The following is an 18,614-nucleotide window of genomic DNA, read 5'->3' as shown; positions in this document are numbered from 1 at the left end:
ACTCGGACCTGCATCACGAAAACACATGTAGAGTGTAGTATGAGTACCCAAACAACAGGTACCTAGCAGGCATCATAGGTTGACTGAGCAAGATAAGCAAAAGTAAACTGAAATGCGAGTAAAAGAACACAATCAAAAGGCAGGACAAGAAGTAAATGTGGGTATGTACATGAGCATACTAGCAAACAAAGAGGAAGAATCTAACTAACTCCACCGGGCTCCCATAAACCCAACCGGTATGCTTGTGCCAAATAAAAAGTAACAACCCGCATTGACTCCTATAAGCCCGACAGATGTAAGAATAGTTGAAAGGAAATGAATGGAACCAAAAGGATTTCAATAGTATCACCATTTCCTGGACTTGAACCGAATCATTTCCAACCGCTAACACCTCAACCCACAACCGAGAGTAGATGAAGACTTAAATAAAAAATTTCATCATGGATTCTAGGAATTTGGCAAGCTCGACACCCAAAACCCTTTAAACTAATGCAAATCAATAAACAATTGGCTCAACATGTTCAGTCTCACCAGGGGAAAACCTAGCCTATCTGTAAGACGACCATGAATCCTCCAACTTACAAAACTAGAGCTTATTCCTTTCAAACGGCCTCTGAATGCTGCCATACTATCAATAATAGAATCACAACATTAATACAGTAGTTATGACACTAAAATTATTGAATTCGCAGATGAACCAATTTTGGGATCTAAAAGGAGAAATATGGGACCCACGTCTAAAATTATGGAATTAACCTCAAAAATAGTTTATAAACATCACCCCTAGATCAAAAATCAATTTGGTAACTAGTACGGGGTTCAAAAACTATACAAAATGAGCATGTAATAAAAATTCACAAAATTTGAACTAAAAAATGAAAACGATATCTTATTTACGCGACTATTTCTCACAAATAACACCCCCACGACCCAAACCAAACATACCATGATGATCCTTATGAAAAACCCCACAATCTAGCCACAAAATCACTAAAACGAAGCTAAATTGGCCAAGTTACAATTCTCCAAAGTTCAACAAATATTCACTCCAAAAACAACTAAATCAGTGGCTAATTGAGAATTTTTACCTCAAACGAAGCTTTCCCTCAAGTTTCCAAGCTCACCATTGGATTACCTACAAAATTCCCTTGAAGTTGGACCTTTGAATCAACAAATTTGAGTAAATAATGGATGAGAAATCGAAGCTGAAATCTTTGAATATGAGTTGAGTTCGTCCTTGGTCTTTATTCAAAGACCAGGACATTGGCCTTCGCGAATGCGGCTATAGTGCTCCGTGAACATAGAGTTCAAGAATCTTGACCTTCGCGAATGCGGTCAGAGGCCTGCGACCAAGGAGGAAAAGGACTTAAGCCTCTGCGAATACAACCAAGGCTCCACAAAACGGAGACCAAATTCATGGACCTTTGCGAATGATCCATGTATCCGCGATCATGGAGAATAAACTCATGGACCTCCGCGTAGGCGGCCAAGGGCCCACGATCGTGGAGAGCAATTTTTGCCGCACCAGATAAAGCAAATGAAGGGTCGTTCTAGAAAAAACTTGACATTCCAAAAGTAACCGCGCTGTTAGAATTTTTATCCATTTTTCAAGAATGTTGACCAAAGTCAACTATAGGCCAAATTTCAAAGGTAAAAGCACCAAATATTCTTAAACTTGTATCAATTGCCTTGGTACTTATGCCGAGCATGCTACTAGCCTAATTTGGCCATTCCAAAGCTGATGGAATCATCAGAATTCTGTTTTGAGGTCATTTTTCTGAAGTTATGACCGAAGTCAACTTATCAAGTTATAAGAGTTCCAAAATAAAGAAACAGGCCTAAAATCCAAACGAACGACCAGATGACCGAATAGTCAGTGCCAGCAAGTCATAAATGAATTGGGGTCGCTACAGGAATGCTCTTAAGAGGGAATGAATACTTTAATTCAAAAATAACCTGGAGGGTCATTATAACATCCAATATTAAAAGAACTTTCATTCGCAAAAGTAAGAGTTAAGAAGTGTCTAAAGGATCAAATAAGCCCTGGAACTGTGCCCGCATCTCATGCTCGGTCTCCCAAGTAGCCTCCCCAATGGGAGGATGCCTCTAATGGACCTTAACTATAAGAATGGCTCTGGAATGCAACTGTCTGACATTTTTGTCCAAAATAGCAACTGTCTCCTCAATATAGCTTAAATGATCATCCAAGTCAACCGCGTAATACTGAAGAACATGGGACTCATCTGGAATATACCGGCGCAGCATCGAAACATGGAAAAGTAGATGAATAGCTGAAAAGGCCGGGGGTAAGGCTAACTCATATGCAACCTCACCAACTGTCATCAATATCTCAAAAGGACCAATATACTTGGGGCTAAGCTTGCCCTGCCTCCCAAATCTCATCACGCCCTTCATGGGGGATATATAGAGGAATACTCTATCACCAATGGGAAATCTCAACACCCGATGCCTATGATCCATATAGCTTCGGTGTCTACTCTGAGCTATCCTGAGCCTATCCTGAATTACCCTCACATGATCTAAGGCCTCTTGCATTAAGTATGTACCACGCGGCCTGGGCTCCGTAGACTCAAACCAACCAACTGGAGAGCGAAAATACCTACCATATAAGGCCTCGAATGGGGCCATCTAAATGCTAAAGTGGTAGCTGTTATTGTACGCAAACTCTGCCAATGGAAAAACGGATCCCACTAACCTCTAAAAATCCATAACACAAGCCCGCAACATATCCTCGAGAACCTGAATCGTGTGATCTGACTGACCATCAGTTTGCGAGTGAAAAGCTGTGCTAAGGTTGACATGAGTATCCAGATACTCCTAAAAAGTCCTCCAAAAGATAGATGCAAACTGTGAGCCCGGTTTAAGATGGTAGAAACAGGCACACCATAAAGAAGAACTACCTCTCGAATGAAAATATGGGCCAGCCTCTTAGCATTGTAGGATGTATGAATGGGAAGGAAATGTGCTGACTTGCTTAATTAATCCACGATAACCCAAATGCTATCAAGACCATAAGAAGTGTGAGGCAACCCCACAATAAAATCCATGGTGATCCGCTCTAATTTCCACTCAGGAATGTGTAATCTCTCAAGGTTGCCATATGACTCAAGTGCTCGGACTTAACCTAGTGATAACTCAAACAATGCGACACATAATCTATAATATCTCTCCTCATGCCGCTCCATTAGTTGTGATGCCTCAAGTCACGATACATCTTAGTAGTACCCGAATGGATAGAATATCTGGAGTCATGGGCCTCGCTAAGAATTATCTGAATCAAACCCCCAACTCTCGAAACAAAGATACGACCACCAAACCATGAGAGGTGGGAGCCTCGTGTAGGGTCCATTCCCATAAAAAAAGAGATGACCACCAAACCTCAAAACCCCCTCTAAGTCTAAGGCAGCCAGAATGGCGTCACCTTTTAAAACTCGATCCTGCAGTGTAAGTAACTCCTAATCCTCAAACTGGCAGTTGTGAATTTGGTCCAACAGAGATGAATGAGGTCCACATAAGCTAACACATGTCGGGAATAAGAGAGATCAAATCGAATCATCCAGTTAGCTAAGGAATAGATGTCCAAATATAATGGTTTCTCCACTATAGAAAGGAAGATTAGACTACCCATACTTACCATCTTCCGACTCTAGGCATCCGCTACTACATTCGCCTTGCCCGGATGGTAGAGAATATAGAGGTTACAATCCTTCAGGAGCTCAATCCAATGGAGCTGCATAGAATTAAGATCCCTCTAGCTCATAATGTACTGAAGGTTTATGTGATCAGTGTAAATCTCGCATCAAACTCCATATATGTAGTCCTTCCAAATCTTAAGCGCAAAAACTATCGTCGCCAACTCTAAGTCATGAGTGGGGTAGTTGTGCTCGTGTAGATTAAGCTGCCTCGATGTATAAGAAATAACTCAGCCCTGCTACATCAACACATAACCCAAACTAACGTAGGATGCGTCATAATAAATGGTGAATCCCTTGCCCTCAACTGGAAGAGTCAATATAGGAGTGGTGGTCAGCAACTCATTGAGCCTCAGAAAGCTCCGCTCACACTCCTTCGACCATATAAATGGGACATCCTGGCGAGTCCATCGAGTTAGCGGTGCTGCTATAGTAGAAAACCCCTCAACAAAATGCCTATAGTACCATGCCAATCCGACGAAGCTACAAATCAAAGTCACAGAGGTGGGCCTGGCATAATCACAAATAGCCTCAATCTTCGCTAGATCCACCATAATGCCATCCTTGGACACCACGTGCCCTAAGAACACTATGGACTCAAGCCAAAGCTCGTACTTTGAGAGCTTGGCAAAAAGCCGCTGATCACTCAAAGTCTGGAGACCTACTATCAAATGCTGCTCATACTCCTCCCTACTCTGCGAATATACCAGAATGTCATCAATGAAGACTATAGAAAATTAGTCTAAGTACGGCCTAAACAGCCGAGTCATCAAGTCCATAAATACGGTATGAGCGTTAGTCAACTCAAAAGACATCACTAGGAACTCATAATGGCCATAATGAGTCCTAAATGCGGTCTTAGAGACGTTCTCTTCCCAAATCCTCAACTGGTGGTAGCCCGATCTCAAATCGATCTTAGAAAACACCACGACATCCTAAAGCTGGTGGAATATGTTATCAATCCTAGGCATGGTGTAACAGTTCTTTACTATCACCTTGTTCAACTGGCTATAATTGATGCACATCTGTATAGTATCATCCTTCTTCTTAATGAACAGGACTGGGGCACCCCAAGGCAATTCACTAGGCCGAACAAATCCTTTATCCAAGAGATCCTGAAGCTGAACACTAAGCTCTTTGAGCTCTGAGAAGGCCATACGGTATGGTGGGATTGAAATAGGATTAGTACTCGGCTCTACATCAATACTGAAATCAATATCACGATCAGGAGAGAGACCAGGCAGATTGGTAGGAAACACATCTGCAAAATCTCGGATGGTATGTACTGAATCAACTATAGGGCCCTCCCTACTCACATCTCTAACACAAGCCAAGTATGCCAAACACCGACTAGCTATTAACCTCTAGGCCTAAAAAAAAGAGATCACCCTATCCGGCATGCGACTACAAGAGCACTGCCACAACACCCGGTGGAATACCTGGCATGGCTAAGGTAATAGTCTTGTCATAGCAATTTAAGACCACATGGTGAGGGGATAACCAGTCCATGCCTAGAATCAAATCAAAATCGACCATATAAAGTAAAATGAGATCAACTATAGTGTTATGCTCCTAAATAGTCACAACACAAGATCTCAAGACCTGATTCACTACTAAGGAATCACCTACCGGGGTGAAATACGCAACAACTCAACTAATAGCTCCAGGATCATACTCAGCCGAGGGGCACAATAAATAGATATGTAAGAATATGTAGAGCCTGGATCAAATAAAGCGGATATAGGCTAATGGAATTATAAAACTGTACCTGTGATCACATTGTCCAAGGCCTTAGCCTCTACTCTAGCTAGAGCTGCATAGAAATAGGCCTGGGCTCCTCTAACCTGGGCATCGACTCTGCCTCCTGACCTGACTCCCCGGGGACCACCCTATGCACCCTAATGAGTACTCCTGCGGTCCTGGCCCTCGCCTCCATCTCTAATTGGAGGTGCTGGTGCTGGCATGGGTCTACCTATCTGTGGAGATGGTAAGGCTAGCCTGTGCTGAAGGCACTCAGGGGACTAATGATATAGCTCCCCCCAATCATAGCACCCCTAAGAATATCGACTGAAAGCTGGAGGTCGGCCACCTCAGCTGGAAGAACCTATCTGCGAACCACCTCGGCCTTGACTCGGACTGGTACTAGAACCAACCTGACAATGCTAATCACTTTCTGATATTTGAAGAGAGGTCTGGAAAGGGCGGCTGGACTGACCCAACTAAAATCTCTAGAGAGATCTATCATAGGACTCTCGGGGTCTAAAGAGGCACCGATCATGGCTATTCTCCTATTTAGATCTCTTGTCGGTGCCCCCTTAGACCTCACGATGGAGATGCTAGAGCGTGTGGATATGGTCTACCACCTCCAGAAATGAGTGGCCCACTGAGACTAAAGACTGAGTCTCAATTCGTAGTTGGAACCTCAATCCTTTGATGAAGCACCGAACTCTCTCCTTCTTTATGGGTAATATCTTGGTGGCATGCCTAGAGAGCTCATGGAATCGGGACTCATACTCTGATACCGTCATAGAGCCCTTCTCAAACCATGAAAACCGATCCCAGAGCTAATCTCTGATGCTCCTAAGGATAAATTGAGCCAAGAAGGCCTCTGAAAACTCAGCTTATTTGTCATAAATAACTTGGGGTCGCTACAGGAATGCTCTAATGATGAAATGAATGCTTTAATTCAAAAATGACATGTAAGATCATTTCAAGAAAATAGGAAGCTAAAGGTGAAAGATGACTCATAAGTTGAAAAAGTGAAGAAGGGTTAATGAATATGGTGTGAGGTGGAAGTAGAACAAATTTATACCATTTAATAAATGTGATAAGGCTAAAAAATAGTGTGACTTTTTCACAACCTAGTTTGTCATCGTCGTTTAGAACTAGAATAATTAATTTCTTGGTAAAATTGCATATATTGATTTTATCTTCTCTTCCTCTTTAGATAGTTGTTTTTCAGTTAAAATTAATAAAATTCAAATGTCAAAAAAATAAAACTTAAGAAATACCTTTATTGACATCAAAGGAAATTATTAATAAGGGAAAAATAAATTACTAATAAGGAAAAATATAATGTTGAAGTTCAATCAAACTCATCATACTCCTTTAGAACCCACCGTTGAAGCACCCCTTGAAATTTCTCATTTTTAAAAAAGTGACCCTAAAAATGATAGAAGAAAGTAAAATTACTCACTATATAGTGAATTCATGGGTGCAATCTTCTCCCATGCAAACCTTAAGTGTCTAAATCCTAGCTAACATGGTCGTTGGGCATGCAAGGTGGTTGGACTTTCCCTTGCTGCTTCATCACTAAGTCAGTTTCCACCTTTGAACTCCTCGAATCCAAACCCTATTATAAATCTAAATACAATTCACCACACTTTTACAATCGTGCTAACTCAATTTAGCATGCAAAGGTTAATGCAACCATTCACGTTAAGAGTAAGATCAAGCGTATCCCAATGAAATCTATAACATTTATCAACAACGAACAATTAATTAAGTTGAAAGTAGCAAAATTTACTCTCATGGTTAGATAGGGAATCTATAATTCACAGTGATGGAAAAAATCTCTTACGGTTGTGCAGAATTGGAGGAACTCAAAAAGATAATTCATCAAAATGAGGTATTAAGGTTGAGTGCCTAACTGGATTCTACATGAAGCAAACGTGTATTATACAACTCACATTAATGAAACATTATGTAAATTTATTGTCACGATCCTGATTCACCGTGAGTTGCATCCACACTAATCCTCTGGTGGCAGAACCATTTTCTAACCCAACTCTACTAAGCTAAGAAACAAGACATGCATTTACATAGGTGAAAACAGTTTAAAACAATTAAAAAGCTGAGTTCCTATAAACTAAATTAAAATTCAAAATAGATATTGCGAAAATAAACTCCCTAGAACCTGAAAGTCATTGTATCAAAATTTTATTGAAGTGTAGAAATAAGGGGATGAACCCCATCAAGAAAATAATAAACTAAATGTTTGAATTTCTATGTCCGTAAAGATGGACAAGAGCTAAGAGGAATCCATGGAAACATGAATAAATAGCTCACCTTGGGATTCAAGTAGAAGCGGTCTTACGCTTGAGGTCTTTCAGCAGCCGCCGGAATATGCCCTGTACTTGATAAAAATAGAGCAAGTGGAGAATCAGTACACAAATATAGAATACTAATAGGATAAAAAATCTAGTTCAAGTAATTGAAACATGAATTGGCAAAGACAACAAAGTAAAACAGATGATACACAATTACATCACAAATATAGTAACACCCGGACTTCCAGTCCTTAACTTGAATCAGTTCACACAATAAGCATGATTAATCACTATTAGCACAATCAATCTGGTTCTCTCATGGAATCCACACACAAATTGTTATGTTATTCATTTGTCTAAACCAGTAAAGGGCATAAACACATCTAGAAATTTCATTGTGCACGATCACACTGCCTTTGCTCAATAGCCGTGCTTAGCCATTCTTCCTTGATTGTGATTACGCCCCTTGAGCGCGATTATGATACCAAAAAAATCTACAATATGAAAATCTGGTCTTTTGTCATCCAATTCTCATATGAATCCTTTAGAATATAAACAAAATATGCAAATCACTTTTAAAACAAACTATAAATACATTGTAATATGAAAAATACTGATTCGAGGTCGTCTTGATACAATGTTGATTGTGCTCAACTCATAATTTTAAATTCACTAGCAACCAACCCAAGCCTCAGGATCAATCCCAATCCACTTGACTCATGCAAGTTATCCAACCAAGTCATAAATCACCTTTCAGATCTATTAGAACTATCAATACTCAATTCTGAGTTCGTTTATCCATTTTATTGACTTTGGTCAAACTTCATTTTCCAATTTCCTAGTTCTAGATTTTCTTCTGTGATACGCATTCAATTGCCTTAGGTACCGTGTCACCCATCTCCGCAAATCATGAATCACATTTTAATACTATTGAAAGGGCTTCTTAGGAGATGGAGGTTCTAATATTCAAAATGATCGAATAGATTGTTACATTGACGTAGATGGTGTTCAGAGGGGCAATTGTTAAAGAACTTCACAACACTAAATATTCGGTACACCCATGCTCTATTAAAATGTATCATTTCTGAATAACATTTATTGGTGGAACAACATGAAGATATTACAACATATGTGTCTGAATGTCTTAATTGTCAGCGCGTAAAAGTTGAACATAAGAACCAAGCAGTCTAGCTCAGGTAATTAAAATGGCAAATTGAAGTGGAGAGGAATAAATATGGACTTCGTGGTTGGCTTAACACTAACTTTTACGAACAATGGATCCATTTTGGGTCACGGTAAATTAACTCACTGTCATCTCACTTGTTCTAGTCAAAACAACCTACACAGCTCCTTAATATGCAATATTAAAAAAAAAGGCAATTCGGTGCACTAAAGCTCCCGCTGTGTACATAAAGAAATAAAGAATTTTGAGGATAACCTTAGTACCTCAAAATTTCTAACAGGGGTGCACAATTCACATATCAATTCTAACAGAGTTTTGGATATAACCTCAGTACCTCGAGGTCAATCTAAGCATGATGTTTTACCCCGGATAAACAGGCACGACGATCATAGAATTCAGACCTTAGGAGATATGTTACAAGCCTATATTCTTGATTTTATGGGACATTGCGATAAACAATTACCTTTGATAGAAGAGCTTACAATAAAATTATTAGGCAAGTGTCCAGATGGATCTATTTGAGGTCTTATATGGTATACAATGTTGTTCGTCTATGAGATGGTTTGAGATGGGAGAGACAAAGCTTATCGATTCAGCCGTGGTACATTCATGAACGACTCAATAAAATTTCAAATTGTCAAAATTCATACTCAGATATAAGGTGTTGTGATCTTGAGATCGTGTCCTTCGGCTTGTAGCTGGTCTAAAGCATCTATGAGAAACTCTAGCTATTTGGCACTCTAGTTCATCTAAAATCAACATGTTCTTGTGGGGACTATTAACTATTTGGCTTCTATGTTAAGTTAATAAACCTTATAATTATTTGTGGTGGCTGATGGATTGTTTTGGATGTGTGTTGAAACAGTTAGAACATGTAACAAATCATATAATGGAATTATTTTTTGCTGTTTTAAGCTGGGGAGATTAAAATTTGCAAATATTTTGTTTTCTTAGACTCTTTTTCATTCTGATGGTATAGAGATGACGTAGATGTTAACGTTTTCAGAAATGCTATCAGAATTGTAACAAAACTAGGATATTTCTTGAAAAGATGGAAAATGAAGTAAGAATCCAAATGAGGAGAAAGTTGTGTCGAGGGTTATTGAGTATGAAAGTCACACAATGGATGCAAGTGGTGCAAAGAGAGCCATAATTACTATGAAAAAGATACTATATTTTCAACAAAAAAATATTCTTTCTATCTTTGAGCAACATTTTCAACTAAACTTGAACACAAAAAATATGTTTTTAGATTATCTATGTTCTTCTCATAACTAAAGCAACAACATATAGTCATAAAAAAATATTCTTTTCGCTTTGTGCATCCTACATATGAGCTCAGACAAAAAAGAGAACACTTGACAAGATCATAAGCCCCAATACAAAGAAGATGGAAGTTGTCAAACTTTCACTTGATAACTGCATCACTCTCGCCCATCAGTCTAGGTTTCTTCGGAGTTACCATCTGGTACATGTAGTGGGGCTGCAACAGTAGGTGTAAATGGCACTGGTCCGCTATGCAAACTTGTACTCCCATTCGGACGAGCCCATGAGATAGGATTAACTATCACAACAATAGAGATGCTTTTGTTAGTGTGAGTACAAATTTTGAGGCTAAATGCAGGAAGCTATTAGTTGATAATCTAACAAGAAGCTCAAGCAGCTGGATAACAAATTCAGTAATTAGACCAGTAAAGGCTATTAGTTGATAGGGATCAAAGACATTATAAAATAGATTATGATATACAAAACTTGTCACAAGGTTTTCCATCTAGATAATCAGAACACGCCAGTAGGTATGTCCAACTGAACCGAATTTGATCTTAAAATTATTATTTACAGCCCAAGAGGTGATAGCTAGATAGGATCCATCATAGACTAAAAGGGAGTAAAACAGTGGAATCAACTTATATCGGTAGGTCTAGAGGCTAAATGCAGTAAGGAGTGAACCAATAGTGAGGTATCCTTCAAAGATGTTAGGTATATTGTTACCCATAAGATAGGTTTCCCATGATGACATTTTGACAAAACAGTTCACAAATTCTTTTTTTGATAACCGTGGTGTTCGAGTCAGCTTGTGCATACCTCGATTAATTCCACGAGAAAAGTTCACATATTCTATTATTTAGGATGTCCAGGTATATTAAATACCTTTAGACATATTCCTGATCACACAATTCCAGCAAACATTTGGTATCTTAGAAGCATTCACTTGTGAATGTTGATTCATTAGAGACAGACAAGTGATCCACATAATACATTTAGAGGGGGAGTACAAAGTAGTATCCTAAATGATGAATATTTATTCCTTTACCTTTCTTTCAGACAGATATTAGCTATGAACTTTTTGGATTTCCCAAGTATAAAATCTTGTTACCATTCAGTTGATCAAAACCCAAATAATGAGTAAGACTCAAATGCTACGATATTTTTCTTATATTCAGGCATGTCGCATGTAAACGTAATCAGAATGCAAGATCTTACTTCTAATTTAAGCATGTGTAAAACACATCCATACCATCATAAACACGATTTATATCATCTGAAGGGGTTGGAATACGCTTCTTGACATATTCTTTTTGTAGCGGTTTTGGGGTCTTAAATGAAAACATGTCCAGCTTTGCACCTTGTGCCACATACTCTGGATGTTGCTCCAAGTACCTGGGAAGAAAGACCATTAACCAACACCAAAATAGAAATGCAAATGAAATTCATATTCTTTATTATTTCTGCACACAATTTAGAACAATCCAAGAAAGCATTACGAAGAGAAACACATTGCCTGCTAAACTTAATAAAATGAACATACTTTTCAACTTCAATTTTGGAACGAAGTTTCATCCCAGATGGTGAATCATAATACCTGTTAAACATGAGAAAAAAATATTTAAAGAACCGTGATATTTATTTTGCACATTAGTGCAAAGGATGCTAGCAAAACGTAACGCATCAACTATTGCCAGAAAAATGAGTAGTGAAAAAAATGTACGACATACACATCAGCAAACTTGGTGCCTCCTTCTTTTCTGAGTCTTAAAAGACGTTCCCATCTTGGAGGAGGCCGAGGAATGTTAAAATTATCAATTGCCCACAGCTTGCTTCCATCTTGAGTTAGGTCTGGTGGTTTTTCACATGATTTATACTCAAGAGTTGTTTCACAATAGAATGGATGTTCCAAGATGTGTTCCCTTATTTCTTCGTACTTCTCTTTTGTATGTATGTACCGCCATTTGAAACATTTATCACACTGCACAGCGAATGCTCCTCCATCTGGAAAAGCCCTAGATGCATAATTTGGTAAGGGCATTTTTCGAGCACGGAGAGGTTTAACCTCAGCAGCAACAGGAGAAGCAGCAATGGCGACAGCAGGATCATAAAGCATCAGCTGGTTATGAGCATTTGCACCTTGATTCTCCATATTCGCTCCTAACTGATTTTCTTGTTTCCCTGGTGTATAAGTAACCTCAGTAGGTTTTTGAGCCAGAGTCTCTATGATGTCAGGGGAAGTAGAAACTGTCAAAGCATTTGGCTCTCTATTCAGATTATTTAGGTCAGCTAGTTCAGAACCATGAGTAACATTTTGATCCATCTCTCCAAGGGTGAAAACATCTTGATGATTTTTCTCCATTCAGCCAGCTCTAAATGGAATGGACCTATTTTAAGAAAACAAATACACCGTGTCTTATTATGGAACTCCAACAACAGTTAAAAAAGGTACATAAAAAATAACATGTTTATCCTGTTTAACCAGAGATCTCAAAAGGCTTGATCTTTGCTTTTCATAAAAGAATGACTTATTGGTTGGATATACATATTTTTGACCTGGTCTACTGAAAGCTTTACCCCTTATACAAGTTTGTAAAAAAATTGCATTTAATGTCAAGTGAAATATACAAAAAGTAGAATCCAAAATTGATAGTCAGGTAGAGAAGATGAAGCAATCTCCATATCTAGATTCTTTTTGGCTAGTACAAGGATGCAGATGTAAATCTACTTAAATGTAAATGACTCAAAACTTAAAAACACATTCATGGAAACAAAAACAACAACAACAAATCCAGTACAAATGCCATAAGTGGAGTTTGAGGAGGGTAGGATGTACGTAAGCCTTACCTCACTCACAAAGAAGTTATTTTCGATTGATCCTTGACTCAAAAGAAGCGTAATCAAAACTCATGATTTACTTTAAGAAAAAGGGTTGTTGGAATCTAAAAGTACAAGATAAATAAAAGGAATGACCATCCAAACTTCGCCAGCTACAAAACCAATAACTAGCATACAGATGACCAGAGTATAGAAGAATATACTTTCAAATCAAGGCGAATGATCAAGTCTAAGATCAGTTAGGAAAGATGAAAGTAATGACAGAAAAATTATACATACTAGAAATTAAATAGATCCATTAATATCTCAAGAGATTTAATCCATCATAAAAGATGGAAGCCAAACTAGATAGATTTTAATTCAAGCGGCATAGGCAAAACAAACATTCTACCTTGTTTACTTGCCAATATGAGTTTATCTAGTAATCACGAATCCCATCACATTGATGAAAACACAAATAGTCTATGCCTCAAGAACAAACAGCTCCAATTACTCATATACTTAACATTTTATGAAAAAAAACTCCGTTTCTTTACTTGAATCATAAACCAAAAAAAAAACCCTAAAATTCCTAGTGCATATGTTGTGGTAGCGTATAAACAATTAAAGTATGAATCTTTTGCTGAAAAAACAAAAAGATGAATCAAGCAGCATGATTATACAATGAAAAGGACCAAATTTTTATTCTAACAAGACATTAAAACTCGAGAACAAAACATAATACATTGAGAAGGGAAGAAAAAAATTTAAACCAAATATTTATATTTCTGAACCTCTAGATCATCAAATCCAAATTCCAAGTATCTTCTTTACAATAATTATAACACATTCAACCCATAAATGGCAAAGAAAATAGAAAAATGAAAACACAAACATAAATGCTAAAAATCCAATCTTTCTTGCTTGAAAGAGGAGAGAGTGTTTAAAATAAAATGTCAATCTTTTTAAAATTGGTTATTACATATAGAAATGAATCTAACAGAAGAAATTTGTTAGACAACAAATCTGGTCTAACAAGCACTTCAACATATATCCACAAGTACAAATGAAAAAAAAAGAACATGTGTATATATAAATTGAGATAAAAAAAAGATACCCAAGACAAAAACTGAGTCAACGATCACCCAAGAAATGATTTTCACCAATTCCACAGACAAGTTCCCTCACAAACTAGGTAGAAGTATAAAATGTATATGTCTTAAATAGTTCTCTTTCTGAAGTGAGAAACCAACTTAGATGAAGGAGAGGTTACAGATGCATAATAACATTGGATTTTTTTCTTGTCCAGGGGTATTTATACTGATTCCTTAATAAGATTTTTGTAATCCCAAATAAAGTAAAATAAAAGTCAAGCTACACTTTCCCTTGATGTTTTTAACTTTCAGGTCCGTTTGCACTCATTTGAAATCACGTTTATTTGAACTTGAAATTTTATTTTGATATGCAATTTGAATTTGGAATATCCTAAGGCGTTGAATTAATAAACTACATATCTCCATATTTTTTATAAATAAATATTTATAATTATATGTTATTACAAACTTTCAAATACATAATTATACAATGATTCACTAGTCCAATAAATCAACAATAGCAATAAATACCTATTACAACATATGATCAACTTCGATAATATTCTCCCACAATATTGGATAATCTCTGCATATCAAACATGAGTCTTTTTTTTTGTAAAATTTAAAATTATGGGACTTTTTAAATATATATATATATATATATTTATGTATCAAGTGTTATATTTAAAATATTTGTAATTTTAAATTTAACTTTTTGGAGAATTTGAGATTTGCAATCATAATTTGAAGTTAAAGTTGAAATTTTGAGTATTTCATGAGCAAATGCTGATTTGAAATTATGCTCCCAAATTCAATGACTAAATGCCTACTTGGAGTGAATTTGTTTGACATCATTGGTCCTACATGAATTGACTGCATCTTTATTTTAAATTAATAATGATCAACACTATATAAATTTCAGTATTCATAACACTTTATGTCACGACCCCGACCCACTGTGACTGGCACCCACACTAACCCTCTGATGGGAGAACCATTTTTACAGCCTAAGTTAACGACATTATGAGGTATATATAATTTAAATACATGGAAGTAGGTTTAAACCAAAGTAAATACAAAGTTCCCATAAATTCAGAAAATAATCTAGAAATCAAACTTAACATGTGGAAATATCTTAGGAACTGAACGTCATTATACCAAAACTCTAATAATATATCAGTATAAGAAAAATGGAATACACTCCCAAAACATAGTTATGGAACTAAACAGTGTTCGAACATCTAAGTCCCGGACGAAGGACTGAGATAAATGAGGAAAAGTTCACGTCAGCATGACAGAATAGCTCACCCTTTGACTCGAAAAAATCACTACTCCACAGCCGACTGAATATGCCCTGTACTCAATAAAGACAGAGCAAGTGTAGCATCAGTAAACAAGATCAATAGTGTATATTAGAATCACGCAGTTAGCTAGTAAGTGGATCATAGACAAGTAATCCCAACACAATAAGCACATATATACAGAATAAGTTAACTATTTCCACTCATTTCAATACTCAACAAGATCACAGTTCAATAACCTTAACTCACATAACTTCACATAAGGGTCCTCTCATGGGACCTGCAAACACTTAACTTGTATCAGAACGTGACACTCGATTCAAGATTTGTGTCGAAATGTGACACCCAATCCAAATATGTATCAGAACGTGAAACCTGATCCAATTTATATGTCAGATGGTGACACCCAATCCCAACATACATAAAACCACAATGTCATTCATTATTCATCATGATATCACCAAGAATAGGTTCATCAGAAAAAATGCTAGCAAGTGATCATTTCACATATAATCTAGCATGTTTGCCTAATAATATACACATGCATATTATGAAGCAATTTAACAAGTATATAAAACATAGATGGGAAATGAAACCATCACCTACCTCAAATTCAGGCTTCAACAACTTTAAGGTGCAAGAGCTTTCTCTTTTCGAGTTCTTTCTGCTAGTTCTTGGTCTAAAAATAAGTCGTATATACACAAGGATCAATAAAATAGCCAAATTCACAAGAATTATAATATAATTACATCCTTGGACAAAACCCATAATCCTAACCCCACCCTATGGCTATTTCCCACAATTAGTTTTAGTTCAAACCCTCCCCTAATGATTACCAGCCATAGTTTCTAGGTTTTAGGAATCAAAGGATGAGTTTAGGGAGTAAAATCCTTACCGTAAGCGTGGAATTCCATGGGAAATTGATGAAAATCTCCCTAGGTCACCTCTTGTCATTCTAGAAAACTGTTTTTGCAGAAAAATACCATTTCTAGGGTTTTTCCTGACTTAAGTCACGATTGTCCCGCTCTGAATGTACCCATCCAGCTCTAGCGGTCCCCATTTTGGTGGGATATTCAGAAATAGTGAGCTCAGAGTTTGATCTCCAAGCCCCATTTCACAAGATACCCCTTTTCAAGGATGTATTAAAATATACCCCTCATGCCAAATCTAATTCTAAGAGTTTTACTTGCCCGAATGTGATTCCATAAAGCTGTAAATGCTTTGTATTATCTTGGCTATCGGCTTACCCACTTGAATTAGAGATTCGATCCTCAACCATTCACACAATCACCCTAGACCTCACCAGACTCAGAATTCATCCAAGTCTGACCTAGGCTCGATTTGTCCGAAGTTACTACTCGAAGTTTCTAGCCAGAAATCCTTCCCCATTGGCCTATCTATAATAAAGAGGAAAGGTTGTTACACTTTATTAAATATTTATATATTTGGTTAAAATTAGAATATCGCCATACATTTAATTTATTGTCAATCTTTTCAAATTCAATAGCTTTTATTTTAAAATAGTCACTATATGAAGAATCTTGTATTCACCAAGTGATTCATTCTAATGAAATTGTTCTTTTTAACATGTTAATGTACAAACTGATCTTTTATCTTATATAAGGATATCTTTTTTTTATTATTAGACTTCATCAGAAGAGATCAGTCTACATCATGTCATGATCCAATCCACCAGCCATGCGGGCACCTACTCTAAGACCTAAGTAGGAGATCTCTTAAACCCTTAGATGGAATAAGTATTGTGGAAGTTACAGAAAATTAAACAATATGCTAGAAAATTTTAATAATGCTTGTAGAAATTTAAGAACTCAATGTTTATACAAAAATCGTCTAATACCCCCAAAGATACTAGTCTTAAACAGGTACAAGAGCTTTATGGAAACAAGGCATAATATAAAAGAAATGGCACAACTTCAACCACAAAGAAGGAAGAGCAAGCTGCTTGAGGATCGTCTTCGTCTTCACCTAAGAAACTATACTAACCTTTCAACTAGACTACGCCAAGTGGCATAGAAAGAATAGTATCAGTATATAAAACACACACTGGTAGGCATCATCAATTTTGACCCTAAAAGTTCATATGTTTTTGCCCATAACCTATGTCTGAGAGCCTAACCATGAAATCTGTCGCTAAGTTCCTTTATACTAAGCAATGGGTATAGATTTACTACTTATATAAGAAAAGCCTCGCCTACTTGGGCGCCAAGAAGTTATGGAGATATAATGCGGCTCCAATCCTAGAGTCTAGATGTTGGATAGGTAAGGTAGGCCTGAAATCTACCAGTTGGAATCCTTCCAGAGCTGAGATTCCTTTCTCCTCTCTTCCCCAGTCAAAAGGAGCCTTCTAAAGGTTTTTAAGATAACCCTTTCCTCTAACTTTCACTTAGGGAAAAGAGGAGAAATAAGAAATTCACGACTTAAGTTCTATCCCACGACCTTCCGCTCTGGCGACAGAAATCCTGCTGGAGCAGTGCTGCTGTGGTGGGACTGTTCTGCTTTGGTGGGATCATGGGGCCCAGTTGATGTATTTTTCTTACAATCCCTTCGTTCTTAATTAAAGAATGTTTGGGTCATTACAATAGATAATAATTTATCCCTCATTGTCTCCGAATGATAAATGGAAAAAGAGCATGAAATGATCAGGGTATGCTTAAAAAAATGACTAACTAGACATGGCATATGAAAAATTCACGTACTCATAGACTAAGGGATGAAAATAACTTGGATGAACACTCGACATGGAACATGAAAAATCGACTTGAATCACCAATCCTCACTATTCATATTATCCCGCTGTGGCGGGATTCTTCCTGCTGGAGGGGGGCTGTTGGGGCGAGATTCCTGTGGCTCTGGCGAGATATCGCAGACAGAAAAAGGAGGGGAGAAGAATGGTTTCTCCCCATTCTTCTCATAATCACCCTCCAACTTCCCAAAACACTCTCAAACCTCTTATTCCGAATGTCAAATCAATGGTAAGAAGGTATGAATATAACTCCATCTTTAGATTAATTCATTATTTATGTACTAACAAATGCATGCTAAGATTCTATTGAGTAGAAAGGCCATGGGGTAGTTTTTCAAATTTTGAAATAACTTGCTTGCATTTGCTAGATTAAGGTAGAATGAACCCTTCCCTTACATCCACAACGTCTTCATGATGTCTTGAGCAT

General features: G+C 37.2%; 1 protein-coding gene across 1 annotated transcript; it reads right to left on the bottom strand.

Annotated features, from left to right (window-relative positions):
• Nucleotides 1-10,387: 10,387 nt before the first annotated feature.
• LOC129892724 (methyl-CpG-binding domain-containing protein 2-like) lies at nt 10,388-12,573 on the bottom strand. Its single transcript, XM_055968294.1, has 4 exons — nt 11,942-12,573; nt 11,755-11,808; nt 11,464-11,606; nt 10,388-10,509 (listed from the first exon to the last, which is right to left on the bottom strand). The coding sequence occupies exons 1-4, from the start codon at nt 12,571-12,573 to the stop codon at nt 10,388-10,390; spliced, it is 951 nt and encodes a 316-aa protein (XP_055824269.1).
• Nucleotides 12,574-18,614: the final 6,041 nt, after the last annotated feature.

This window comes from Solanum dulcamara, chromosome 6 (genome assembly GCF_947179165.1).
Source record: "Solanum dulcamara chromosome 6, daSolDulc1.2, whole genome shotgun sequence".
Taxonomy (NCBI): Eukaryota; Viridiplantae; Streptophyta; class Magnoliopsida; order Solanales; family Solanaceae; genus Solanum; species Solanum dulcamara.
The sequence above is the reverse complement of the archived record's forward strand: the minus strand, read 5'-3'. Positions and strand labels throughout refer to the sequence as shown.

Bases quoted from the DNA above. Each gene is read 5' to 3' on its own strand.
- LOC129892724 (XM_055968294.1), bottom strand. From the start codon at position 12,573: ATGGAGAAAAATCATCAAGATGTTTTCACCCTTGGAGAGATGGATCAA. The intron at 11,809-11,941 runs GTATGTCGTACA...CATGTTTAACAG, and splicing joins GGCACCAAGTTTGCTGATGT to GTATTATGATTCACCATCTG. The intron at 10,510-11,463 runs GTATGGATGTGT...TTGTTGTGATAG, and splicing joins TATAAATCGTGTTTATGATG to TTAATCCTATCTCATGGGCT.